Source organism: Vitis vinifera, chromosome 8 (assembly GCF_030704535.1).
Source record: "Vitis vinifera cultivar Pinot Noir 40024 chromosome 8, ASM3070453v1".
Lineage (NCBI taxonomy): Eukaryota > Viridiplantae > Streptophyta > Magnoliopsida > Vitales > Vitaceae > Vitis > Vitis vinifera.
The window spans coordinates 18,585,715-18,613,537 of NC_081812.1; the positions used below are offsets into that span (position 1 = coordinate 18,585,715).

At 35.2% G+C, this 27,823-nt stretch overlaps 3 protein-coding genes across 11 annotated transcripts; 2 read left to right on the forward strand and 1 right to left on the reverse strand.

Moving 5' to 3' along the window:
- The first annotated feature begins 3,218 nt into the window (after window positions 1-3,218).
- TFL1B (protein) lies at window positions 3,219-4,489 on the forward strand. The gene is given in 4 exon segments (NM_001281002.1): window positions 3,219-3,505; window positions 3,607-3,668; window positions 3,969-4,009; window positions 4,131-4,489. Coding segments are annotated over 4 exon segments (519 nt in total). The 5' UTR covers window positions 3,219-3,307; the 3' UTR covers window positions 4,349-4,489.
- A 2,172-nt stretch (window positions 4,490-6,661) lies between these two features.
- LOC100252774 (uncharacterized) lies at window positions 6,662-16,798 on the reverse strand. Of its 6 annotated transcripts, none has more exons than XR_786493.3 (3): window positions 15,783-16,798; window positions 10,398-10,493; window positions 6,662-6,963 (listed from the first exon to the last, which is right to left on the reverse strand). XR_786493.3 is itself a non-coding variant. In XM_003632595.4 (2 exons), the coding sequence occupies exon 1, from the start codon at window positions 16,526-16,528 to the stop codon at window positions 15,785-15,787; it is 744 nt and encodes a 247-aa protein (XP_003632643.1). In that variant the 5' UTR covers window positions 16,529-16,798; the 3' UTR covers window positions 8,533-10,493; window positions 15,783-15,784. The 6 variants fall into 6 exon arrangements, 1 of the variants encoding a protein (XP_003632643.1); XR_786494.3 differs by having other exon boundaries at window positions 10,394-10,493; XR_786492.3 differs by lacking the exon at window positions 6,662-6,963 and adding an exon at window positions 8,533-9,603.
- Window positions 16,799-17,881: 1,083 nt separating this feature from the next.
- LOC100247667 (CAAX prenyl protease 2) lies at window positions 17,882-27,799 on the forward strand. 4 transcript variants are annotated; one of them, XM_010655772.3, is made up of 8 exons: window positions 17,882-18,312; window positions 19,278-19,337; window positions 19,513-19,725; window positions 21,003-21,114; window positions 22,660-22,731; window positions 23,326-23,388; window positions 25,640-25,717; window positions 27,567-27,799. In XM_010655772.3, exons 1-8 carry the CDS (start codon window positions 18,094-18,096, stop codon window positions 27,698-27,700), a joined length of 951 nt encoding a protein of 316 aa, XP_010654074.1. In that variant the 5' UTR covers window positions 17,882-18,093; the 3' UTR covers window positions 27,701-27,799. The 4 variants fall into 4 exon arrangements, with proteins under 4 accessions (XP_010654074.1, XP_059595164.1, XP_010654075.1 ...); XM_010655773.3 differs by lacking the exon at window positions 19,278-19,337 and having other exon boundaries at window positions 17,939-18,312; XM_010655775.3 differs by lacking the exon at window positions 25,640-25,717 and having other exon boundaries at window positions 17,946-18,312.
- The last annotated feature ends 24 nt before the right edge of the window (window positions 27,800-27,823 follow it).

Genomic DNA, 27,823 nt, shown 5'->3' on the forward strand with positions numbered 1-27,823 from the left:
ATGTAATTAAAATTTTTTAAGAATTAAACTTAAAATACCAAATAAATAAATAAAAATTTAACAATTACTTTGCATAGACAAGCAAGAATTAAGTGACCTGCCCTAAATCATCTGGATCTTATGTTTGTTTAAAACAACTTTAACTCAAAATTTAAAATAAAATAGCATTTTAAAATGTCATATTTAGCAAATTCTTCAACCAACCATTTTTATTTATTTATCGAGATTATATTAATTTTTCATAAGAATTTCTTTAAGCTTAATAGTAATATTCACTTCCTAATTAAAATCTAGCACATGACACATTCAAATTCCACCATCTAAGCTCCCACTTCCCACTTAATTTTTATGACATAAAGATCTAAATCCTTTTAAAACAATAACACTCCTAAGTATTTTATTCTGCCAGGTGAAAGGAAAATAGTTTACATATATTTTAATAATTAATTCCATTTGATGTGGTCAGGTGGGTCAAGTTTTGTTTGTTGCATAATTTTGACACATGTGTCTGCCAAAATTGGCCCAAACAGAAATCCAGAGTGATAAGATATGCGGCCAGTGACTCAAACCCAAAGCAGCAAGCCAAACGCTAGATACCATGGAGAATCTATCTGTAACCCGACCACCACCCTAGAAGTGATGGTTGCCCCGACTTTTACCAAACCCTTCCCACCTCTCTCTTTATCTTTTTCCATGATATGACGTTTTATCACCCCTTTTAATTCCTTCCCTCCGCATTATCCCATATATATTCATACTACTCCCCTACCCATATACATACCTCTCTCTCTCTCTCTCTCTCTCTCTCTCTCTCTCTCTCTCCCTCTCCCCCCTTAATTCCATTTTATTTAGCTTGGGATTCCATCTCCATATCAATATTCCTTACTGTCATTTCACTAAATTAAGATTCTTCTTGTAATATTTTAATATGAAGTGCAGAGTTTTTGAATTATTATCACCCGTACTCACTGCATCAGATTTGCTTTATCTCTCTGTTTATTTATTTTTATCTTTTCCTACCTCTTATGATTGCTTTGAAGGGGTCAGTGATCTGTTATTAATTCTAAACGCTCTACGGACTAGATAAAAACTGTTCGTCCGGAATGCAAGACTTTGCACAATTCTCAAATGCCAGTCTGCCTCCAGAAAGAACGGATAGGTGCATACGTGAATCACGTACCGTAACCTGTACAAACTTGTACAAGAGGTAGCCCCCGTCAGGCGTCATCTCTTCTCCCCTCTCCTCTCCTGTCAGGCTCTCAGGTATGAGGTAACGAACATGCAGCTTATTAATCCACAGCATTAATGGATGTTCCCTTCATGGTTCCGACTTAAAATTCACCTATTTATTCATTGACTAGTATACAGTATGACACCTCCACGATCAACTATGAGCACATTCATGGGATGGGAGCTTGTTATAAACTTGGTCTCAAGTGGGGAGAGAGGCTAAGACAAAAAAAAAATGTCCCAATTAAGTGAAGGTGATAGCGAGGGTACCGTCCTATATATATATATATATCTATATGAAGTATGAACATCAGGTGGGTGGTACTCGTAGTACTTCTGATTCCTGGCCAAATAGGCAGAAACGGAAGCGATACGAAGAATGTTAACATATAAAAAAAAAAGAGAGAATGGACTTCTTTCGTTTTCAATCGCGGTTTCCAGTTCACCTCAGGTGCCAGGAGAAAAGGAATTAAGATTAGGGTAGAGTTGGGACCATGACCTACGTTTCCTTCAATAGTTTGGCACTTGGCACGGCACTCGCCCTTACTCTTCATTTTGAATTGAAGAAGAAAAGGGGTGTGTTTGAAACCGTTTTCAAAAAACAGTTTTCTGTTTTTTTAAAAATATATATCCAATAAAAAAAAATGTTTGATAAATATAGTGTTTTCAAGAACATATATTAGTTTTTTTTTTATTTGTTTTCTAAAGAGTAGACAGAATAATTAAGAATAAAATATCATATATATAAATTTTATTTATAAAAAATATTTAAAATATAGAAAATAAAATATTTTAAAATTTTAAACAAATGTGTATTTTACAAATCATATAGTAGAATGGTTTTTAAAAACTATTTTCAAAAACTAATTTTTAAAATTATTTCAAAAACATGTTCCACACATAGTCAAAATCTTTCCAAAAACATATTAAGGACATGAAATATTGTTGCGGATAGAGCTAAAATCTCGCTAGGATGGAATATATTTTACGAGGGTAAGACCTGAAGCTTAACAAAGTGAATTTGAGTGCCATAAAATTCAGAAAAATATTATTTAAAGAAAAAGAAAGGAAGGGAAACGGAAAAGGGGGAAAACAAAGAAGGTTAAGTTATGAAATGGAGGATGAACATGGGAGGGTGGTGTAGCTAGAATTATGAATGATCAAAAAGCACTTTGGGTTCTAGTAATAGAAACCCATCATCTTTCATTGCCAAACAAAGAAACTTTCTGAATCTCTTTACTTGCAGTGACTCTCAGCCCTACGCTTATTGTCTCTGTATTTTTGGTGGAGCTCCTTTATGCTCTCAGGCCTCGAAGAATAACTGAAAATAGTAAACAATGTAAGAATGCAAATTTAGGAAGGTTCTAGCAAATCCATTTCCACCATCTCTCCAGTTCTTTACCTTAAAAATGGAAAAGGGATGGATTCTTATTGTTAGGCCGGCGAATGTTCAAGCAGATAAATTCCCATAAATTTCATGTTTTTCATTAGGTTTTGATACGACCACTAGGGTAGTGGTGAGTGGTGACCCAGATGCAGTCACATATATTATTCTTTTCTGACTTGCGGGAAAATCACCCCCTCTTTTAATAAAATAGTTATTAGCCAAGGGTACAGCCAATCAAGAACCAATTCCAGGGGTCCCAACGAGAGAGGTGGTAATATACTAATGCAGCCAATCAAGAACCAATTCCCATGGTCCCAATCAGAGAAAGAAATGGTCACATAACCAATATGTACATATTTATAGAGAAATGATTTCATAGAAAGCGCACCATAGTAAGGTCTCACTTGACCTGTCATGGAAAGAGAGGACGGTAAGCCCTATATTGATGTCTCATATTCTAGGCTTTTATACTCCTCTCTCTCTCTCTCTCCCTCTCCCTCTCTTCTCTCATGCCCTAGCTCACTAGGTATCTAGTAGTCTTCAAGGCACCTCACAACACTATAAATAATAGGGTTCCATGCTTCTACTTCTACACCCAAGACACCCTCCTCAGTTGCCCTACCCGATATCTAAGGGCTCCGTTATATCTCTCTCTCTTTCTCTCTCTCTCTCTCTCTCTCTCTCTCTCTTATGGCAAGAATTTTAGAACCTCTCATTGTAGGGAGAGTTATAGGAGATGTACTTGATCCTTTCCCTCCAACGATAAAAATGACTGTTACTTACCACAACAAGCAAATCTGCAATGGTTATGAACTCTATCCTTCCTCAATTACCGTCAAACCTAGAGTTGAGGTTCAAGGAGGTGACTTGAGGTCTTTCTTCACACTGGTACTTCTCCAGACCCCTAGAATTCTTTCTTTTTGCTTCTCTCGTACAATTAATATATTGCTTTGAGATTCTATAATCCTCTTCCTCCTCCTCCATTGCAGGTCATGACAGACCCAGATGTTCCTGGTCCTAGTGATCCCTACTTAAGAGAACACCTGCACTGGTATACCCTGATTCACCCCGTCCCACATAAATCAAACCAACAAATAATGCTGGTTTTATAAAGCTGCAATTCATTAAGATATATATAGATATGTATCTTCACATTTACAGCTATTCAAACACCTACCAGAAACACACACGTTAGTCAAGAACCACACCTGCAGTATTTCACAAAGTCAGTTCTGTATTCACTTGGTTGTATACTAAGATAATCATGATAGAAGAGATTATAACAAAATATATCCATTAGTGAGCTATGAATATATATAAAGAGAATTAATAATCATTGCTTAATTTGCAGGATAGTGACAGACATTCCAGGCACGACAGATGCCACATTTGGTATGCCTGTTCTGTTTAAATTACTCTACTATAACAAGATAGAGAGAGGGCCACCTTTCTTTCTTTTTGTGGTTTGTTTTTCCTGTTTTGTTAAGCCCTTTGTTGGTTTGGTGTTAAACAGGAAGGGAAGTGCTGAGCTATGAAATCCCGAAGCCTAACATAGGGATCCACAGGTTTGTGTTTGTTCTCTTCAAGCAGAAACGCAGACAGACGGTTAACACACCAACTTCAAGGGATCACTTCAACACCCGGAGCTTCGCGGCTGAGAACGATCTGGGTCTTCCCGTGGCTGCTGTCTTCTTCAATGCTCAGCGAGAAACAGCTGCAAGAAGGCGCTAGCTAGCGTCCCACCATAAAACTCCATCTGTTTGAATTGAATAAAATGAATTGGGGGTTGTAATAATAATCCATTTGTGTGTGTCCAAAAGTACACACCTGTAACTTGAATGATCAGAAGCGCTCTATCCATTCTCTCTTTCAGTCTATGTCTCTCTGTAAGGTTTGGTTTCTACGAAAGCTAATGAAGTTATGACTGTGGTAATGCCTCTTTAGGGTACAGTACTACTCACTGTGTATATCGTGAAATATCATGTGGGCTTCATCTATTCATCAGGACAATTATATGCGGACACATGGCATTGCATCAGCCCAGAGTGCTAGCCTGTCAACTTTTCTTTTCTTTTCTTTCAGTTCAGAGTTTTGGCACCATTCTTATATTGTTCTCTTCGACCTTGACGGGCTGTGGCCGTTGGCATCACATCAAGCTATCATTTCCTGCTTCTTTTACCTTTGATTTTACTATTTTATGCATGTTTGATCATCACCCCATCTTCGCTAGATTTTTGAGTGTCTCAAGATCATCCCCATCTTCCAATTAAATTTCTCAGAATTTACCATTTTTAGAAATATAGTTCTTTGTATTTTTTTTCTCGGAAGAGAACTACTTTTGCTCAGACACAAATCTTATCCAGAGATCCTCAGTCAAGAACTACTTTTACCATTTCTGTTTGTTAGTGGATGTTGTTTTACTAGCAATGTTTCCTCCTAGGCTCTCACTACAGTGTCCCCAAGGTTTTTTTTTTTTTTTTCCATTTTTCTCTTTCAATATCCATTAAAAATAAAAATATTTTTTTCGACATCTTTTAAAAATGCGACATTACCGAATACTCAACTCAAACCTCATTTTATAACTTGATTCCATTACTTTATATTCCACACATTTTATTTTTTATATCATGTATAATCTTGTCATTATTTTAAAGGTTATGATTTCATGGTATAAATTCTTTTTCGAAAATGAGTTATTTTTTCACGTGAACAAGGAAGATGAACATGTCCCACAATCTCAGAGATTGGTTATGGTAGCGGGAAGCATTGCTTTTTGGTGAAAAAGAGCCCAAGGGCTAAAGTACGATAGAATTTAATGGATGATAATAAGATTGTATACCTTTTATTAAAACTTCTAGCACTTTTGTTGAAACTGCATCGATGATGATTCGACAAGACATTGGCATAATCATGATGCATCATTTTGTATTTATGTTTACTCTATGAAATTATGTATTTCAACACCCCAATTTGCATATATGCCTTTTGGAAGCACATTTCTGCCAACGGATTTGTAGCCTTCTCCCTCGGAGGCTTTGGAAAAGGTATTCCCTCTTTAAAATATTTATGGTCCGAATTTAGTGATTTTTAAGATGATTGTCTAACTAAAGCTTTTGTGCCATATGCCCGTCATGTGACCAAAAGCTAGTTTATTTTGTACATCAAGACCAACTTTCATGGCTGTGGTGAAACTAAGGGGGCATAAATGAATGAACTTGGCATGTGGTGTAATGGTAATAAATCGGTTTTCTTACCTTTTCCTAGTAAGAGTCTAAGAGGTTCAAAAACCCCTGGTTATAAATGAGTTTTCTTACCTTTTCTAATGATTTTGAGCCTTTTATAAAATTTATTGATTTTAAATTTATTTGAAATACCATACAAACACAATTTATTGTTTTTAAACTTGTAATTTTCTTGATTTTATTTCCTTTGCAATTTTCCTCAATTTCCCAAAAACCGAACATAGCATAAGAAAACACTATCAATGGTGATTTTAAGCCTTTTAAAAAATTGTTCTAAAGTTATCACTATCAAACATAATTTTATATTTGTGGATTAAAACCAACATTATCATCCACTAAGATTGACCGATATTATCATCTAAGCCATATAGCTTTGATCCTCCTCTTACATTGGAGGCGAAACCAAGAGATCCTATGGCACAAGAAAGGGATGTAAGTTAGCCCTCTTATAGTTGAAGGAAGCAACAAATGTTAGTGTGAAAGTATCGTTACGAGAATTGTATTTCTTTGACTTATAATTTTAAACTTGTTTCAAATATTATTAATGGTGGTTTTAATGATGGAACTGTCATCATTTTATGCATTAAAGCCAATAATGCTAATTATAATTTTAAAATAAATGTTTATTCAAAAACTCCCCTTTTTTTAATTTAATTTTGATGGGACATGAGGTCCATTTACAGTTGTAGGAGTCCTTGGCAGCTAGGGGTTTGGGGTGGACCACTATTATTAGAACGCAATGGGAGACAAATGTTTAATCTTTGGGTTAGACGTGGGCGTGCTTAAAAAATCAATTGCAGTGTTGAAAAGAACGGGGCGATTTTTTTCTCAGGGAAAATTCTATAATGTACCTCAAAGGCCCGGGCCAAGTGCCCACCAAGAAAATTCAACGAATGGTACACTTTCTTTGGTTTTTCCTTTGAAACATTTTCATGTAGAATAAAGTCACTAAGTCTTGGAATCTCTGACGTAAGAATAATTCCGCCTCCTAACTGGTTGCTGACGTAAGAATATTTCGGCCTCCTACCTGGTTGCTGACGCAAGAATTATTCATGGTGCATCTCTACCATTAATCCTTTCTTACTTCGTCATCTACAGAACAATCTGCATAAATCAATACTAAATAAATTAATAATTATTTAATATACAATTCATAGAATGTATTTTCAATGTTGTTTGTTTAAATAATATAATTTTATATTTAATAATTTACTTATTAAAAAAAGTCAAAATTAAGTATTAAATTACAACAATTAATTTATTGCAAATCTCAAATTTTTGTCTTTGTCTTCCATATTTAGGGAGAATCATTTTCAAATTTATGACTTTACTTGAGAATCTTTTATCTTAATCTTCCACATCTAGAGAGGGTAATTTTTATATCCATGGACCATTTTTATAACGCTTTTGATATGGATCATTATAGTAAATATTTTGTAATTTGAAACACTTTTGATATGAATATTCAATAAATAAACTTATTATTAATAAATATAAATATTAGTTAAAATTCACAAGGATAAATATTTATCCAATAACCTTAATACTTAAAATAAAAAATCAAATAATAGAGCAATAAACTTTACTGAAACATCCGACAAATAATGGTCATGCCTTAATTCCTAGGATCTTTGAATATATAACCATCTTGCAACTAACCAAACTTCCTTCGTCCTTAGATATCAACAAATGATAGCATAAGAATATTCACCTATTACTCATCGACTATACTTAAAAAAACTTGATCTTAGGCCTTCACCCACCCTACATGGGAGCATGGCTCAACTACTGAACTAGTCTTAGAGTAATGTTCTTGTTGATATCAGGTCAACCGAGGATGGGTTCCTCCTTTGGATGTGGCAACAAAAACTCCTGTTCCGATGTTGGGATCTGGGCTTTTTGCTTCCCTGCACAAAGATGTCCGAACAGATTGTTCGAACACACCCTTTGAAGCTCAACTCAGATTTTGGGAATGAATAGAATCCCTTAGAGAGAGAGAAAGTAAGAGAACTCACAATGTTGCCTTTCTCCCCCTCCTGCTCTGTTTCGACAAAGTTTTTATAATGCTTAAGAGGGGAAAGGCACAGTAGTACTGAGCTAGCCCTTGTAGTGATGATTGCGCAATAGTGATAGGGTAATCACAACTGTAGAGCCGTTGGAGACTGTGTCAAACGACATGTCATGATACAGTTTGTCATCCTTTCAATCTTGTTGAAAGTCTAGGACTGGACGTGCCAGCCTACTGATATAGACAATGGAAAGAATCTCATCAGTCAATTTGATGTCAGCTAGCCATAGTCTCGCATATTAGAGAGGATTTGAGGCCATCAGGGAGAAAGCCCCTACAATTCCTATGCCATGTTCTTATCTTAAAGCAATATGCTATCTTTGCCTTGCTGTTTACCTTTGCTAAGCCTTTGCGAGGGAAGTCAGTTTTGGCTCTCCATCCACCTGCCAACTATCGAGGGAAAAGAATAGGCTAATCTGTTTGGAAATCTAGAATCCGTGTTTTCGTTTTTCTACTAGTCCAAAGTAATGTTCTTCCCATATAAAGTTTAACTACTATTTTCCTTTTTCTAAGGAGAAAAGAAAAAGAAAAAAAAAAAGAAAAGGGAAGTTATTGGAAACTAACAATTCAATAACTATTATAACAAAGAGAACGCCACGTTTCAATATTTTTCAGGGTCTAGAATCCGTGCCGTCAAATCCTGTAAAAACAAAAACGACCTTACTAGAGTTCACAATTTCAACACGCGTACAAACTAACACAGCTCATCACTATAACCAAAAATGGTTTCATTCTCTAGTCTGTCGCAAGCCAAAAGCCCCTAAAGAGGAGAATCCCATAAATTTTCCTGGCGCTGAATTAGCAATCATAAGAAAATTAGACACGCCCGGCAATGATGAGAGTGTGTTACTGTTACATGCTTTTGGTACCTCCATCGGAACAGCACTGGAAACATCAGCTATGGGCAACAAACAATTAGCCAGAAGTGTGTTTCCCGTCCTGGTGAAACAGCTTTCCCAGTAATGTGGTGGGGGGATGGTGTTAACAGCCTCCAGGTTGATCTCAAAGAGATCATCATCATCATCATCATCATCATCTCCTTCCATGTCCTCATTGCTTCCTCCATGTTCTGCACAATCCTTAACAGCAGAAGCCATGGTGGGCATGCTTTGACGAAAAATATCAAATACTATATAGGAACATATTTATAATATAATATGTACTGTGGGATGGGTGGGAGCAGAAGGAAGATGGTAAGTTGAACGCTCTTCAACAAATATACAATGGTCAGAGAGAGTGTATGGAGGTTGGAGGTTGGTATTCCAAAGCATAATCGTACTCCAAACTTCAACTCCCAACTCCAATTCCAATCTTTTGTATTGCTGACATGTGCATGATGATAAGTGCGTTCAGGTCGAATGCATTCCAATTCCAAATCCATTTCAGAGGAGTCGCTATCCTAAATACCGTACTTGGAATTGAGAGTATAAACTGTATAACCATCACTTCCAGATAATGTTTTCGAATTTGTTCCCAGATGTTCTTCTTTCTTCCTTTCTACAAGCTTCCAGAGCTCTGTCTGGGCATACTTGATTTGATCCCAAAGCCTGAATTCTAAAATATAAAAAGGCATACTAGATTATTTTATTCGGCAATAAGCTTCTGGTTCTCAATGTTCAGGGTTGAGAGTGGATTCTTCACCATACCCAATGAATTCTGATAGAATAGGGATAAACCTGCTATGATATAGAATTTGTTGATGGTCAGCGTTTTTCTGGTGTCAGGGTGGAGCTTTTCATCAAGAGAGGCTATAATAAGAATCATTTTCAGGGAGGAAGGGAAGAGCGCATGCGAGTTGACACAAGAATCAAAGTAGAAAACAAATACGACTCATTTTGGGTCTAACAGTGTTTTTGAAAAAGAAGCTTTTTTTTTTACAACAATTCTCAATTATTTTTGGGACCAAAATTTCATTCCAAAATTCATATATTAAAAATAGTTTTCCTTTCAAAATGATATTTTCGTATTTGATTATATTTTAAAAACAAGTGAAATGAGTTTATAGTGGTATATAAAAATAATTTATTAAATTTAAATATATTTTTCAATTTTTTTTTCTTTCAACTTTTCCTCTTTATTTTTTTTCCTTCATAATTTATGAGAAACCATGGTTTAAAAATATTATACAGTTCGGTATAATACAAAAATTCTCAAAATATTCTTCATATTTTTTATAATATTTTATAAAAAACAACTAAAAACACATCAAATTTATTCCAAAAAGTAACTTGTTTTCAAAACAAAATTTCAAAAAAAGTTTTTGTACTATAACTTGGTCAAATGAATTTTTTAAGTTAAAACACTGTTTTTCATTTTTTTTTTTTAAAAAAAAACTTGTATTTAAATACAATCTTGCAAACAGGCATTTAATTCTAAAAAAGGCTCATGATCTAAATTTCAAATGGAAGAACATTTTTTACTCCCATCCACCTAAACCATAAACCAAGTCAGCAGAGGTAGACCTACCTACCTCAACGGATCAGAAGATACAGCACTTTGTTCAAATAAATAATTTAGCAACAGCACCCACCTCCAACCTTTCCAAAATTAGGTTTCCAATGAGCCCCTTGAAAAATGAAGAAGAGAATAATAAATAACTTCAGGTGTACCCATTTTAACCACCAGTTAAGCACAGAACAATGCAAAAATAATAGGAAATATAAAGATCATGGAAACTAGTCAATGCCTTAGAAAGAATCATCAATACAATATATATATATCATTTATTTAGAACAAGCAGGTGGATAGTACAATGCTCATGTAATATGTAAACAGTAAGGACTAATTGATTTTCTACCCACAAGGAATGTTATCGTTTTAATCTTTTAAACCCTCCAGCAACAAGTAGAAAAAATCACTAGGGTGAATAGAGATGCCCGGATGGATGAATGGAAAATTAGGAAATATAAATGGAGCCTAGATGCATCTGTAGGAGCTAGAGAGATACCACCAATTGAGGGTAAATTGGGGATTGTTGAGGATGGTTTCAGTCAATAGAATAGAGACTAATGAATATGCTGACAAAAGGGGTCATTTCATTAAAGTTGAAAATGCTCAAAGGGTGAGAGGGAAGGGAAAAAGAAGAAGACCAAAAATTGAAAAATAAAGCTAGGTGGAAGAATTAATTAATTCATACTAAAAGTAATGAGTCCTAGCTGTCTAAGAACTTGAACCCAATGGGTACCACTAGAATCAATAATAGACATACCTGTCACTTTCTTAATCCTCCAAGGCTCCTGACAACCAAACTCATTTAGCCTGAAGGAGAACCAAAAACACCTATACTAATTTATAATGGTAAATTATTGTATTGGATGAAACAAGCTAAGGAAAGTATAAATCAAATTTTAAGATCCTAGTTGTACAACTCAACCTTTAATCAGAATATAAGCACAGTGGCATTCATGCAAAACTAGATTAGATGCTGTGATCTTCAAAATCAGATAATTTATGCCTGCCATCTCAAAGAGCACCACATGACAATTCTAGCTGGAAAAGATGACATTTCAATTTATATATTTTGTAGAGGAAATTATATGATCCAGAAATATCAATTTTCCAAGATAACCGCATCTAACTCTATTTCAGCAGGCAGTAATTGGTACATTTTGATTCAAGGCACTCCAAACATCCAACACTGACTGAGTTGAGCATTCATGTCCTTCACAACTTTGCTATAGCCCAAAAGGTAAGTGCCATATTATAAAAGCTCATGTAGTATCCACTTGTAAGCTCCATTACTTTATCCTTGGCTTGAAATCAGTGATAGACAAGAGGTGAAATTATATAATTCCTGAACTGTACTCCAAAAACATAAAGTTCAGCATCCTTTGCAGTCAATAAGGGATTCTACTATAGTCTATGATTGATTATCATATGAATATTTTTTATTTTTTTTTTGATAGATGATTATCATATGAATATTTTTGAAAACCTTCTTTACAAAATCTTGCCAAACTGTAAATGATTCAGAGCAAAAAAGGCAAATATTAGATACTATTTCTCCAGACCCTCTGAATGGCCCACCCACCTCACCTTGATGCAGAATAGCATGCCTGAAAGTTGAGGCACAATTCTAGAATTGTTACAGCGGAGGCTGGGGGGGGGGGGTGGTGGTGCGTAAATTGGCTCAGCTAACCCTACAATCATTCTTAAAAAGATGGTTTGACATAAGCTAAAAGACAAACAGATACTAATCCTAGAATGAATCGTGTTAGAATGAACGAATTAAAAACCATAACTCCACCATGGGTTACTCAATTCACACAATTGTGTCAATTAAGTGTACCATTATATTTTGATTAACTCAACATAACTCCACCATGGGTTACTCAATTCACACATTTGTGTCAATTAAGTGTATCATTATATTTTAATTAACTCAGCATCCTGCTCCATGCAGCCGCCATGATGATACATTACTGGTTATTCCAATGATCATACTCCAAATTACTTAACTAAACTTAAAGGATAAATTTTCCAAATGCAAAAGCATAAATCTTCCCATTACTATCCATCCTTTAAGTTCAGTTAAGCAATTTGAGGTATAGTCATTGGACATTTATACGTAAACCATAAATCTTCCAAGTTCCAAAATGCCTTTGTTAAGGAAGACAAATCCTAGATGCAGCCTTATAACCAATGAGGCTATAGATTTTATGCAGAAAAGTGGTTCTAGTGGTGTTATTTATAGATTTGACATTGAAAAGGCGTAGGACCATGCCAACATGACATTTTTGCTAGGTATCTTAGATAAGATGGGTTTCGGCGAAAAATGGATTGGATGAATCAAGTGCTGTTTTTACAAAGCGAAATTTTCAGTGCCTGAATGGGACCCTGTCCAGTTTCTTTTTTTTTGAACTCTAGAGGGTTAAGACAAGGGGACCCTCTTTTGTCATACCTTTCTGTGTTGGCCATGGAAGTTTTGAGCAGTCTATTGGAGAGGACCAAGGAGGGTGGTTACTCATTGGGAGTTAGGGTGAAGGGAATGGCGGTGAGTGTGTGGAGGTGTCCCACCAAAACATTGGTTTTTTTGTGAAGATTCTGAAGATCATATGGTTCACTTATGTTGGCTGCTTGTGAGATTTAAAGCAATTTTGGGGCTGAAAATAAACTTAAAAAAAAAAAATGAATTGATCCCAACAGGGGGTTGACTAATGTGGAGGAATTGGCAATGCAGTTGGTTTGTAGAGAGGGAAAGCTTCCTTCTTCTTACCTAGGTCTGCCATTGGGTGCCCCTTTCAGATCAATATCGGTATGGGATAGGGTGAAAGAGAGATTTCGTAAAAGAGACAATACATCTTTAAAGGGGAGAGACTCATGTTGATTCAAAGCACATTATCCAGCATGCCTATTTACGACATGTTTTTATTTGCCATTCCCATAAAGGTAAGGTTAAGACTATAGAAGCTACAAAGAGATTTCCTCAATTAAGGTGGCATTTTGGAGAGAAAGTCTCATCTTGTAAGATGGGATATTGTGTGCATGAATAGGAGTAAGGGGGGTTGGGCATTAGAAGTCTTTCATCTCTTAATTTCTGGGTAAGTGAAGTTAGAGATTTGCATACTAAAAGGAAGTTTTTTGGAAACAGGTCATAGAGGAGAAGTATGAAAAGGAAGAAAGGGGATGTAAGTCCTGCATAGTGAGAGATTAGAGAAGGATATGGGGTTGGAGTTTGAAAAGCTCTCAAGAAGGAGTGGTACCTCCTTAATGGTGAGGTTGCTTTCGAAGTGGATAATGGTAGAAAGGTGAAGTTTTAGGACATTTGTTGCGAGTAGGAACCCTTGAGGGTGTCTTTTCCTCCCTTGTATGCTTTAACTTCTCTTAAAAATGTTTAGGTAGCGGATATATGAGATGAGCCAAGGATGAGGGGTTATTGGAATCTGTGTTTTTGTACACTTAAACAATTAGGAACTAAGAGCTCCTAAGTTTTTCTCTCAATCAGAAAATTTGGAAGGAATAAAAGAATAGTGTTGTTTTAGTGAAATCCTTGTACTCTCTCTTGGAATCGAAGAGGTTAATCCCTTTCCTATCAGGGGTTATTTGGAATTTTTGGGTCTTGAATAAAGTGAGCCTTTTCTCTTGGAATCTAGTTAAGGAAAAGTCTTAACATTGGATCAACTTAAAAAAGGACGACAATCATTGGAGAACATATACTAGTGTAAAATTGGAGGGAATCAATCAATCACATTCTTTTTCATTACATCATATCAAGGGTTCTAAGATAATTGTTGCTCTCCTGGTTTGGTGTGACTTGGGTGCTTCCCTCCACAATCAAAGAAACTCTCTTAAGTTGACATGACCCTTTGTAGGGAGAAAAATGAAAGAAGGTTTGGCAAGTGACGCCTCTTTGCATTTTTTGGACTTAGTGGAAGGAGAGAAACCGTACAACATTTGGAAATGATGAACAGTCCGAGAATACATTGAAATGGTTATTCCTACGTAATCTCTTAACTTGAGTTGGGATGTATATAATATAAGACTCAATGCTTGTAATTGATTTTGTAGATGGGTTAGGATCATGTTATGGAAGAGAGTGGGTTTTTATTTCTCTCTTTTGTGGATTTGCCACTTAGTGCCCATTATATACAACCCATGTACTTTGATGTGCATTTTTCCTTATCAAGAAAAAAGGGAAAAAAAGCATCCAATGTGCATGTGGTGTTTTTCCTGTGCTCAATATTTTCACCCAAGTGGAGCTAAAATTATATTGCCACATGGTAGAACACAAAATGCTTTATAAAGCTATGACCCACAATACTTTCCCCCAAACACTAAGGCAGGCCAGATAGCTGCAATCCTCCCAGGTTTCTAGCAACCAAACTCATCTAGCCTATAGATTCAAAACCTACAAATGACCTACAACACAGGTGACAAATGGCCAATCAAATTCTGTAACATTATAAATTTATGCTCAGTAAGGCAAAGACAATAACTCAGTGATAAGGATCACATATCCAAAAACTGTCTCAACAAGAAAGCCAGCATCGCGTTGTTACTTTAGATACACCCTTACAAGCTCTGGATTGATTCAAGATTTTATTTTCATTTTTCATTGAAAGGACCCAAGCATTCACAAAGGGGAAAAAAAGGAACAATCCTCAACATGTAATCCCACTGCTTGAGGATGGCTACATGAATATTATTCAACATTCATTTTTATTGTCACATCCTCCACTTCAGGGGGAAAAAGATTATTATCAAAGAACTAGTAGTGTCCCCCTGTTAATGGCCATCCAATCCTCATAAAAAGTTATTTTACTAGTCCAACAGTCCAAGAAAAATTCTAGATACGGATATCAAAGACATACTAATTCATACACTTAAAAGAAAATGAGACATATAACTTGATACAAACTAGACAAGAACATAAACAAAACAAACCCTCTGTTCTGTGAAGAGATGATTCCCAAAAACATCAAGAACAAAAAATGAAAAGATGACAACCCTAACTCTGACACAGATCAGGCAACTCATGTAATTTCAGTTAAGTTTCAGACATTCAATTTTTGTTAGATTCAATCCATAATTAAGCATTTTGCTACATCCAGCCTCAATTGCAACACATCAAAACTCAAAACGAAACCTGTTTCCAAAAAGCATCCAAGTAACACAAGACATTCAAAGCGAACTGGGAAAACATTTGGCTTGCCATATATATATATATATAGAGAGAGAGAGATACGTATACATGATAAAAAAATTTACACGTATATTCATCTCTAAATATAAAGATGCATGCCTTCGTGATACCCAATCCCAGCACAGAATACACATAGTTTCATCAAGAAATGAAAACATGTATAGAAATTCAACTATGACCCAAAATTTCATTACAATCTTTAAGAACCATTACCATTAGAATATGACAAGCATTGCGAACAACGTGTATATCAAAAAACAGGCGTACGCTATCAATCCTCCATGCTCCTCGCAATCAGGACAAGACTGGACAAGAAGGCTTGTACAAACGCGAGTCGACCACAGCACAAAAAACCCCGCCATGACGAAACTCACCACCCCGCCGGCCGGAAGGCACAGGGACACCGCCGAGAATACGGCTACAGGCAATATGCAGTACCCAACAATGCTTGTACACCGATGAAGATCCAAATTTCCGGTCCGACCCGCCAACATGTTGAAGACAACGTACAAAAACATGGAAGAAACCACGATCCAACCCAGTATTACGCCGAATTGGATCTTCCCGGCGAGTAATTGGAATAGAGAAAAGGCCACGTAGTAGAGAACAGGGCCGGATAGATCCGAGTCTGTGTGGGGATGGGCGTTGACACGGACCGGGTTCAGGATGGAAAGGGTCTTCCTCCGGATTTGGTCTGGGTGGATCCCGAGTTCATCAAGTAAGGGTTCTTCGGCCTCGAAGGTGGTGGCGCCGCCGATGGGACCGCCGTACAGGGTGGCGGGGGAGGGAGATGCTGTGGTGACGGACCCGATATCGAAGGACATGAAGGGAATGCTAGGGTTTGTGGCACGAGATGGCTGGAACGGCGCCGAAGGGACTCGCCGTTTCTGGATGCTGACGACTGATGGGTTTCCGCCGGAGGGAAAGACCACCGGCGGGACTGCAAATTCCTTAGTCATAGAATTCAACCTACGGAAAACTAGGGTTTCAGAAATCTTGGAGGATATTCTTGGAGCTATCAACCAAGAAATTTAAAAAGTTGTTTCTTCGGAGGGCGGTTAAGGGTATAATTGATATTTCATATGGCTTTCATGGTATAGTTTTCGCATCGCTTGAATTTTAAGAACTAATTATTGGCTGGATGACATTCCTGGATGTGTGAAATTACGATGCTACGCAGACCGCCTAACGAGACTGAAACTCACAACCGAGGATACAACACCCGTTGGGTTTTTGCGAATTTGAGCTGCCCCTCAACTTAGCCCACAATATCTCATTAGGGTCCAAAAATAGCTCGGTTGGGCTGTATCGGATGTCGGCCCACGTTTATTCCTCGCTGTTGAGTTTGTGCTGGAGTTGCCAGGAGGGTTGGATAAGATTTTTGGTAAATAATAAATATCATTATTTCATCGCATTGTCTTATTAGGTTAAACTTGATTAAAAGAGTGTTTGATAATAATTTAAGAAAATATTTTTAATATTTTTAATATTTGAAAAGTATAAAATTTTAATATTAAAAACAAATAAATATATTTTCTAAAATTACCGTCAAACATATTTTAAGTTTCAAAACTTAATAAATTCAATTTATTTATTTTTATAATATTTATAATGAATATTATCCTATTATGTAACATTTATTTTATTTTTTAAATTTTCAAAAAAAATTATAAAAAAAATATTATATCATATACTTTTTTTATTGAAAAGATATATAAAATTATTTTTGTCTTTTTGTTATTATTTTGAATTTTTATTATATTTACTATTTAAAATTTCATATAAATATATAATATATATATAAACTTTAAATTATGTAATCTCATCAACTTAATCAACTCGAGCCTAATTAGATGAATCTGAACTTAATTCGAGTTTTAAAAAAATGAGTTTATATTGAATTTGAGTTGAATACATTAAGTTAAATATTGAATTGAGTGGGTTAGATCGTTATTTTTTGTTTATTTAGATTATTATTCTCATTATCTCTCGAAAAAATGAATAACAAACTTTATTTGTGCAAATTATTATTTTAATTTTAATTATTTTTTGTGGTTCACAATTCACAATTTTTTTTATTGTCTCATATTTTATATGAAAAAATAATTTAAGGTTGTGTTTAGTTTCAAAATTTTTTATGTATAATTAAATTATCATTTATGATTTAAAATAAATAAAATGAGTTTAAAATAACAAATAAAAATAATTTATCGATTTTTAATTTATTTTTTATTTTGTTTGTTTATTTTATATATATATATATTTTTTTTTCTTATATTTTTACTCAGATTTTCCGAACTAGAAAAAGAAAAGGAAAATCCGAATGTTCTTTTCTTAAAAGCCACGCCCAGTGGGGCTGAGATTGACTTAGGGGGCGGACAAAAAATTACCGCAGTAAAAATGGGAAGAGGAATTGTGAAGGAGAAAGGGCCCAAAATGCAGTAAACGGACTGGGCGTCTCCAGAGGAAGAGCAGGAAAGAGAGAGAGAAGGAAGAGTAGCGAGGAAACTTCTCAACTCTGTAAATGGAAGAAGACGCAGGTGAAGGAAGCGTAACGAAATCAGTAGCAATGATGGCATGTACGGCCATGGCTTTGTTCTACGTCGCCATACTCTACTCTCCCACTTGGGTCCTTCGTCTCCCTCCTCCCTCCTCCTTCAAGCAATTCATGATCCGTCGCTTCATTTGCGCCGCCATCTCTTCCCTCGTCTCCATGCTCCTCTCTGCTCTCATCCTCCTCCCTGTATGCTCTCTCTTTCTTTTATTATTTATTTATTTGATCTGCGAGTGAAATTGTTCAACGTTCCGATGTTTGATTGAATGAACGTTGATGGCTCTGCTTGCAGCTTCTCTGCCAACATATTTACAGATGCCTATTGATACTTGAACTCTATTTAGAAGATTATTTTAGTGCTATCAAATAATCAGATATTTGTTTATCATGCCCCTAATGGTTAGGTACTGAGTTTGATATTTTGTGTTTATGTTCTTCCATGTAGTGTGAATTAGAATTTTATGCTGAAATTTGGGGGTTGAGTGGCCCATTCCTCTCAAGAGGCCATTATTTGGCTTTGAATAATTGCAGCAATTTGATTGAATATCTGTTCATGTATGGACAACAATAGTGTAAAAGTGTTTGTGAGCTGATGTTAAATGTGTGGTAGATTGCTTTTTTTTTTTTTTGAGCTGGATTGTACTTATTTAAACATGATTTAAACCATTGAGGGCCCATTCTGTCTAAAGCGGACAATATCTACATGGAAAATAGTGGATTGTTACAACTTGCTTTTTACATCTCACTTTGAAATTCAGATGCATTAATTTCTCTAATATTTTGTTTGTTTCTCAACTTTCTAGTTTGAATGCATGGCCAACTGTTGTTTATGTTGACCTAGAGGATTTGATTACATGTTCTGGGAAGCTACCTTCTTTAGCCTTTAACTATTCAATTCCCTTGCCATGAATGATATAAGTATTGCTGTAGAGTTTTATACAAGAGCCAAATTTAATCATCATGACACCCCCCACCTTCATTCTCCATTTCACTGGAGTCATAGTAATGTACACATCTCAACTTTGTTTAAGTTTCTTGCTAATCTGCCTGTGTTTTGTTTATATTTATGGTTTACGTATAAATGTACTGGCATCTGTGTTAATAATTTCCATGGCAACAGCTTACCTTAATTTCATCATATCTGATAATGCTAGATGAGAAGCTGGGAGGTGTCACATTTGTTTGACGTTTATGGCATCCGAATAGACCATATTGTAAGAATTGTTATTTATTTCATCATCTTATGATCTGTTTCTGATGTGTACTGAAAGTACCAGGGAGGAGCCAGTATCTTGCTTTTATAATTTGCAACTATATTCTGTTATGGTCTGCAGATTGCAAAGGATAGCTAAATTAGCATGCTGAAATGCAATTTTATTTGTGAAACAGTGGCAAGCAATGGTGTTTCCTCTTTCTTTGACTTCGCTAATGTACGCTGGATCTTTGCTTCTAAAGTCTCTCTTAATCGTGAGTTCTTGGAAGCAGTATAAGAATCAGGGCAGAGGCATAGCAATCAACCATGTAAAAAATGTCCCACAAAATATCCTTAATTGGGTTTTCTCAACTGCTTCCAGTATCCTGGCTTGGCGTAACTATGTTGTGGTTAGTATCTTTACTATTTTTGTATAGCCATCATGGTTGTGAGCATATTTGTCTTTAAAATTAAAAGGCTGACATCTTGTATGGGTAACAATTTAATGGGATTTACATGTTTATCTTTTTCTGGTGTCTAACTGCCCGTCAAAGTTACATTGTTTTGTTGATCTTTTGAATCATTGCAAATATATTTTGGATTTACTGATTTAAGCCTTGAGCACTGGCAGAGGTCCAGAGCCTGGTACTTGTCATGCATGTTTTAAAACTAATCCATTTTCTTGTCTACGATTGCTTTGAATACATATTTGGCAGCAATCCGAAAGTTAGAACTTTCTCCTTTGAGAAATGAAAAAAGAAATAGTAGTATAACAAATAATTAGCTTCCAAATAAAGAGGTTCACTTGCTCCAATTTTCATGATTTTACTACAAGCATTTTTTACTTTTCCTTCATAAAATTCTGAAATTTCTTATCAATTATAAGTATTTTTGAATTTTTTTATATAAATTTTTTGAAGAAATTCTTAGTGATAGTATTTTTAAATGAGATTATTATTTTTTAATAAAGGTACCAAATTTCTTAGGCCCAACTATAGGAGACAAATGGATGCATGATAAGATTTTGTGAAGGATAATGATAAATTCATTGAATATAAATATTACTAATCAACATATAAGGTTTTCTATTTATTAGTGAAAAAAATTATTTTAAGCTTATTATTGATGAAGGTTGCCTCCTCACAAATAAATTTCTGGCTCCACATTTGGCCTTGAGGTTGTAGTGTTAGGGAGACAAAGTTGGTATCTAATAACAACTTGCCATAAAATTAGTAACTACCACTTTTTTCCATTGTTATTTTGTGTTGTAATTGGTCATCTGCATTGATAGAAAGTTAGAGGTTTAATTTTACCTTAACTCTTATTGACTCCATTTGGATCTTGTAAAGGATAAAGAAAGAAACAAGAAGGAAAAAAACAAGTTATTCTAATGAAAATTTTATTTTCTCCACTCAAACCTAATTAACACATTTCAGCAGAGTATAAGAGTCAATGTGCAAATATTCAAATAATTTGCATTATATTATATTTCATTCTTATGTCTTGTGTCAACCAAAGCAAAAAAACTTCAGTTTGCTTCTATTTATTTTTCCTTATATCTAAATAAAGGAATTAGTTTAGGTTGTCTTTGGTTGCATATATTAATTCCCTTTTAGAGCATTATAGGCTGAAAGATGTAACAATTATCTTCCATTTTATCAATCCTTGACAGCATTTTATGGTGCAGGCACCATTCACAGAAGAATTGGTGTTTAGAGCATGTATGATACCTTTGCTTCTTTGTGGAGGATTCAAAACATACAGCGTCATATTCCTCTGCCCTATTTTCTTCAGCTTAGGTAAGTTGATAAATTGCATTTTTAGACTAGATATTTATATTTTTGTAGACAAGTTATTAAGTTTCAAATTCATAAGCTCCTTTATCATGCTCAGTGACTTGTTATGCATTTTTTTTGTCAATAAAGCTGAATAAATAATTGGAATCTCTGTGGTGAAGCTCAAAAACTTTGACATCACAATTACTGAAGTTTTTAGCATCAACTTCTCCTGGACTTTATTGTACTAAGACAGTTTCAAAAGAAGCAATTTACTTGAAATTTTTTTTGATAAGTAACAGTGAGATATTATAAACACACACCAAAGAAAGAGTGCAACAAAGTATACGATAAGTATACAAGAGCACCAAGAAAACAACAAAAAAGCCAAGGAACAACCAAGGTGGGAAAACCAAAAAATAGGTTTTTCTCTTATACCAACAGTCCAACCAATCAATAAAATCAATTAGAGACAAACTGCCGTCACCTATATACATATTTACCCACAAAAAAATAAAAAAATAAAAAAATAAAAAAAAAATCAAACAAACTAAGAAAAGTGTTTTTCAGAATTTGGGTAAATTGCTCCTCATTCTCAAATAACCTTCCATTTCTCTTTTTCCAAATAGTCCAAAAACTGCATAAAAGAGCAACTGTCCAGACCTTCTTGTGCTTCTTACAGATGAAGGACCTATGCCACCCTAACAGAGTCTTTCTCAATGTGGCCAACAGAACTCAAGGAACAACCAAAGTAGCTAAAGATCCTGTGTACTGAATTTTAAATAAATAAGTTTTTTTTTTTTCTTTTAAGCCTTGTAGCAATGAAGATGTTCTTAAAATATAATGTATATCTGTAACTTTTATGTTGCACCTATTCGCTTATTGACATGCATTTTATTCATCATGTAAGGAGCCAAGCTTATGGACTTTATAGTTGTCTGGTATTATCTTGGGTTTGGCTAGGGATACCCATGTTGCCCTGACCGATTATGTTGGTTGTGAAAGCTAGTCATAAATATTTTATTTTTTATTATTGATAAATCAGAGAAAAAATGATGGCAATGGTGAAATAGGCATTGCTGTGACTATTATCTGTTTACTTGAATGTTATCATAAAATTAGAGAAATAATTGATGAATAATGAATAGGCACATCGTTAGAACTTGGTTATCTACTTACTACAATTTATTATATTCCTTGTTTCAAATTTACTATTTCTATCTTCAAAACAGCATGTTTGACCCTATAGTAAAGGGAGGAAGACCATTGGTTCCTCTTATTCTCTTTCATGACCTTGAATATTCTTCCAAATTTTCGATCTTTCTGCTTTCATCTGCTACTAGTACAAAAACATTTAATTGGATCTTTTTTTTTCTTTTGTATGTGCCATATATACTACCTATGTACCTGGATTGCACCCCCTTTTTTATTAGGGGCCTTTATAAAGTTCTCTCTTGTTTCCCTATCAAAAGAAATATTTAATCAGCATTTTTATACGTATTGTTAAGTGCTAAATTGAGATTGGATTGAAGCAAACTAGTCTCATTTTGCATTACCATTATGTTGCAGCTCATTTAAACCATTTATTGGAGTTCTATAGCAAACACAACCGTAGCCTACTCAAAGCTTTCATGGTTGCAGGTATGTATATAATTTGTCTTTTTCCACTGGTTGACACCAGTTTTTTTGGGGTCATAACTAGCTGGATATTAGATTATTTTCTTTCGTTGAATGTTTTTATTGGCAGGTTTGAAATTTTTTGTCATTTTGGAGATAAGTAGATCAATAATTAGTAATTTGCATGTATCATGAATAGTTCCCTTCTATTCCTTTGTCTGGCCTGCATGCTGGTGGCCTCCTGTTTGGGGGTGGGTGGACAACTGACCAACCTTGAGGGTGGGTAAAAAAATGAATTGTCCCATAAAAAAAAGGATGCAGTATCAGGGAAAGAGTAAAAATCTTCTGGATTAGAAATAGGGATGAAGTGCGTTTGGAATTTGTGGTGATACATACATTTGAAGGTCTAGGATTGTTGTTGCAATTTATTTTGAAGTGGAAATCTTGGTCCCAGAGTGCTACCATGCAGCTCCTTAATGCAAATGCAAAAGAAATGGTTATTGTGGCATTTGCTATTACTGTATTTACTTTGTACTTCATTCTCATCTGTAAAGCCATTATATAATTTGTATGACAATTTCACATTGCTCAATGGTATTATATTTTTGTTTTCTTCAGGTCTCCAGCTTGGCTACACCGTGATCTTCGGGTCTTATGCATCTCTTCTCTTCATCCGAACAGGTGGGTGACTGCTTGTTATTAATCAGATGATTATAGCCACAAATGGTTTTACTATATCTTTTATGATTCATTGCTAGTTTCCAGGAGATTTTGAGACAGAGGCATCCTTAGTTTAATATGATTTTCCCAGATACATGACATTGTGATCACTTGAAATAAAAGTTTTGTTACTGATCTAAGATAAATTGAAGGTCAGATTTTATGTTGTTTGAGCAATGGACATGTTAACCATATTGGTCTGCACATAATCTTTTTTAAAATTGAAATCATGGTAAAAATTTTAATTAAAACTTTGTTTGGTTGAATCGAATATCAGATTGTAAATTGCATTAGTAATTTTATTGGTTTTCTGGTTTACTTCATGTCTCTTTTTGTCATCTCAAAGAGGGTAGCTGCTAGATTGAAAAAGATTCAAAGGAACTTTTTGTGAGGAAGGGGGCCTTTGGAACAAAAACTGCACTTGGTAAATTGCTTTATTGTTCGCTTGGAGAAACAGAAAGGGGGCTTGGGCATCAAAGATTTATCCATCCTAAATTAGGCTTTTTTAGGCAAATGGTCTTGGAGATTTGTAAGTGAAAGGAATTCTCTCTGGAAATGGGTAATTGTGGGCAAGTATGGGCAAGTTGAGGGGGGTGGTGCGCTAAAGAAGTGAGAAAAGGGCACAATATGGGGGTGTGGAAAGCAATCAGGGGTAGTTGGGAGATTTTCAAGATTAGAATTGGGTTTAAGGTTGGGTTTGGGTACAGTGTGAAGTTCTGGAATGACAATGGTAATGGGGATTCGTCCTTGAGGGAGTCATTTCTGAAGCTATATTCCATAGCTACCTCAAAAGATGCTTGGGTGAGTGACCTTTAGGAAGATGGTAGCTGGAGCCCTAGGTTTACTGGGCAGTTGCATGATTGGGAACTAGAGGAGGTATAATCCTTCTTTGGGAGGTTGTTTGCACCCTCCATCTCTTTGGAGACTGACGACGTTATGGTTTGGTTGCTTATAGAGGATGGTGCCTTTTCTGTTAAGGTTTTTTATTCCTCTTTGGCAAATAGGAGAGTGGAGTCATTCCCTTATGGCATAGTTTGGAATTCTTGGGTGGCTTTGAGAATTAGTTTTTTTGCTTGGGAAGTACCTTGTGCCAAGATTTTGACTCTAGATCAACTCAAAATGAGGGGTTGGAAGATTCCTAATAAATGCTACTTGTATAAGGAAGAAGAAACAAGTGACTATATTCTCATTCATTGTTCAAAAGCTCATCTTTTGTGGCAATTGATTTTTGCATTTTTCGGTATCCAGTGGGTGATGCACTCTTTAGTTAGAGAAGTCCTTCTAAGCTGGTACAAGTCCTTTGTTGGTAAAAGGCAGAAAAAAAGCGTGGAAAGTTTCTCTGTTGTGTTTGTTTTGGAATTTATGGTAGGAGAGGAATAGGAGGGCTTTTGATAACTGTGAAAGGATGGACCAAACAATTAAAAATTCTTTCTTGTATCTTTTTTGGGATTAGGTTAGATTATATATTGAGGATGGTTCTTTGTCGTTGTTAGACTTTGTGGCTTGGGTAGACTCTTTATAGGGCGTGGTAGTGGGTTTTTGTGTCTTTGCACTTTTTTTTTGTCTTTGTTCTCTTTTGTATACAGTGTGTATACTTTTTTTTTCTCTTAATACAGTTCTTATTTACCTATAAACAAAAAAAAAAAAAAAAAAAAAGGTAATTTTATTGGTTGTTGCTGCTGCTGCCGGCCAATGTTATTTGTGCTTACTCAAACAGTTGGATCTAAGATCCAAATAAAATCCTAACATTCAAATGGAAAATTTAAGAATCCTAGCAAAGGTTTAATGGTGGGATTTAAATTGTTTACTGTAGGAAAGACGACATTGATACTGCCATTGAACCACCATGCATGTAGAAATGGTAGTGGACTAGGGTGTCTCAAAAGAAGAGGAAAAAGAAAAACCTACTCATGGATTTCTTTCAGTTATCTTTTCAGCAAGTGACTTCATTCCTCATTGATGACAAGATTGCACCAGATCTTTTTATTTTAAGAAGATGCTTAACAATATTGAATTTATTGGATATAAATATCAATGTAGTCCTAGATTTGTTTGATTGACATGTTTGTTGTTCTGTGTGCCCCTTAGTATTTGCTTTGGTTAACAGTGATAATGGGACACTTCATTGTTTGATATGGGGCATCCTGTCTGGTCTCTCTTTGTAAGATATTTTTCTGATTCAGCAAGATTCATGCTATCATTATTCTTGCAGGACATATCGTCGCTCCTATAGTTGCTCATATATTTTGTAATTTTATGGGATTGCCTGTGCTGTTTGCACAGGGAAAAGGTATGTGAATTAATTGGCTCCTCAACTAATTTCATGCATAACATAACTGTATAGAACCATTCCATAAAAGTGCAGATGTTCAAGGTTTTCATGGAATATATGTTGGTAAATATACTTATTAATAATTACTATTGTTTTGGTTTTGAGCTTTTTTTAAAAAAATTCTTTTGTTTCGCCAAAGTTGCTGATTAAGATTTTGAAGTTTGGTTGAACTTCAGTTTCTGATGTCAGGAAGAATTGAATTATGAAAGTTTAAAGTTAGAGCTTTAAGTATATCTCACAAATCTAAGCTTCAATGTTGATATGAAGTTTGGCTTCTTTGGATCTGGATTCTACATATGTTTGTTTGTATGTATTTTAAGTCACATTGCAGATTCTATTTCAATGCTAAAGGGACCACAACACAGCTATATGCATAGCTTAAGAAAAGATGTCACATATAGAGAGTGCTAAATGGATTGCCCTAACTACATGCACAGCATAAGAAAAGAAGAAAGCTAAGTTAGTCAACTTAATTCATCCAGAAAAACTTACAAGTAATCCTTTTCCTTGCAATGGGATCTCAAGACCCTAGCCACATATGCTTATGTAGTGCAAACCATTAATCCTCTACAGAAGTTTCTAAAATTCCTTTCCTTTGCATCAGCCAGAATAAAAATAGAGGTTTGTGGTTCTTAGTTTTTTTTTTTAAATTTCATTCCATACATAAAAGAGAGGAGATTTATTCCAGGGCACCACATAGTACACCCCACCAAAAAAAGAAAGAAAAGAGACCACACTTAAATGTAGAAACAGGTAGTCTAAGATATCAGTTGGGGTTAAACTTTCCTCTGCATATTAGGAGATCGTAACCCTTAGCCATCTGATACTCTCCTTTCCTTTCACCAACCCTCTAGCTCTATTTATGTATTGTAGGAAAATCTATTGACTCAATGTCCTGGTCCTGCAGAAACTTCATGAAGCTTGGGTTCCAAAAATCCGTCCAAATTTACCATAGTGGCACACTTACATTTTCTTACTCCCTGCAACTAAAGATTTGGAGAAGAAACTTTTGGTGACTCTTCTCCAATCCACGTGTCCTATCAAAACCTGAATTGTTGCTCATCCCCAACAGCATCAGAAGGTACTTCTCAAATTCCTGCCCACATTCCATAACTCCTTTGCCTTGGCTTAATAAAAACCCCAATTTCTTACCGATTCAACCCTCAACTGCCTCCTGTGATTCATTTTTTTAATTAAACTTAATTCATATCAATCAACTTTAGGTTGCACACCCTATAGATGCTATGAATATTATGGTATTTATGAACCAAACTCTTGCAATCTCATGTGATATTCTATTATTTAGATCTATGCAGTTACGTGATATTGGAACTTAAAAGTTGTACCCATGTGGCTGGAGTATGATGATGACACTGACAAACCACTGCCATCCTACCTTATTCTACTATTTTGGTACACTCATGAGAAGGTCGAAGGTTGGAAAGGGCATATAGTTAGATTTCTAGAGTCATTAGATTTGGTCCTTGGTTTGAACCATCCAGGGTTTCAAATATCTAAAATTTGAGATACAGTTGTGGTATCAAGATATTTTGAAACATTGAGCTGTGTAAATATTTTGATTTGTCATTGACAATGATTAAAACGTACATCAAATATTGAACTTAAATTTCTGCTTTTAGTACATAGTACTCTGGTAGATTTGTTTCTTGTTCGCCTGTTAGGCATTTGGAATTTTAGTGGCCTAATTGCTTTCACAACTTTCTACATCCTTACCTTGTATCTACCCCCTATTCTCTTTAGTGATATTCTCATGTCATCTCATTTTTGTCTTGGTTGTTTATTTCAGGGATGGTAAGTGTGGCCTTTGTTGCTGGGATGGTGGGTTTTCTGTGGCTGCTTTTTCCAGTTACAGACCCAGCTTTGTATAATGATAGAACTGATAATTGCAGGTGTTGGCATGGATATTGTACTTGGACCTAGACCTGTGAATTATTAAGAAGGATTAGACCTTCTGTTAAGGGAAAACTAAAAGGAAAGGAAGAGGAAAATAAAATGGAACCTGTGTTGTTTTACCTGTTATGATCTTGATCCTTGTTTCTTCAT

Coding starts and splice junctions, on each gene's coding strand:
- LOC100247667 (XM_010655772.3), top strand. CDS start 18,094: ATGGAAGAAGACGCAGGTGAAGGAAGCGTAACGAAATCAGTAGCAATG. Junction 22,732..23,325: donor CAAAGCTTTCATGGTTGCAG/GTATGTATATAA, acceptor TGTTTTCTTCAG/GTCTCCAGCTTGGCTACACC. Junction 23,389..25,639: donor TCTTCTCTTCATCCGAACAG/GTGGGTGACTGC, acceptor TTATTCTTGCAG/GACATATCGTCGCTCCTATA.
- LOC100252774 (XM_003632595.4), bottom strand. CDS start 16,528: ATGACTAAGGAATTTGCAGTCCCGCCGGTGGTCTTTCCCTCCGGCGGA.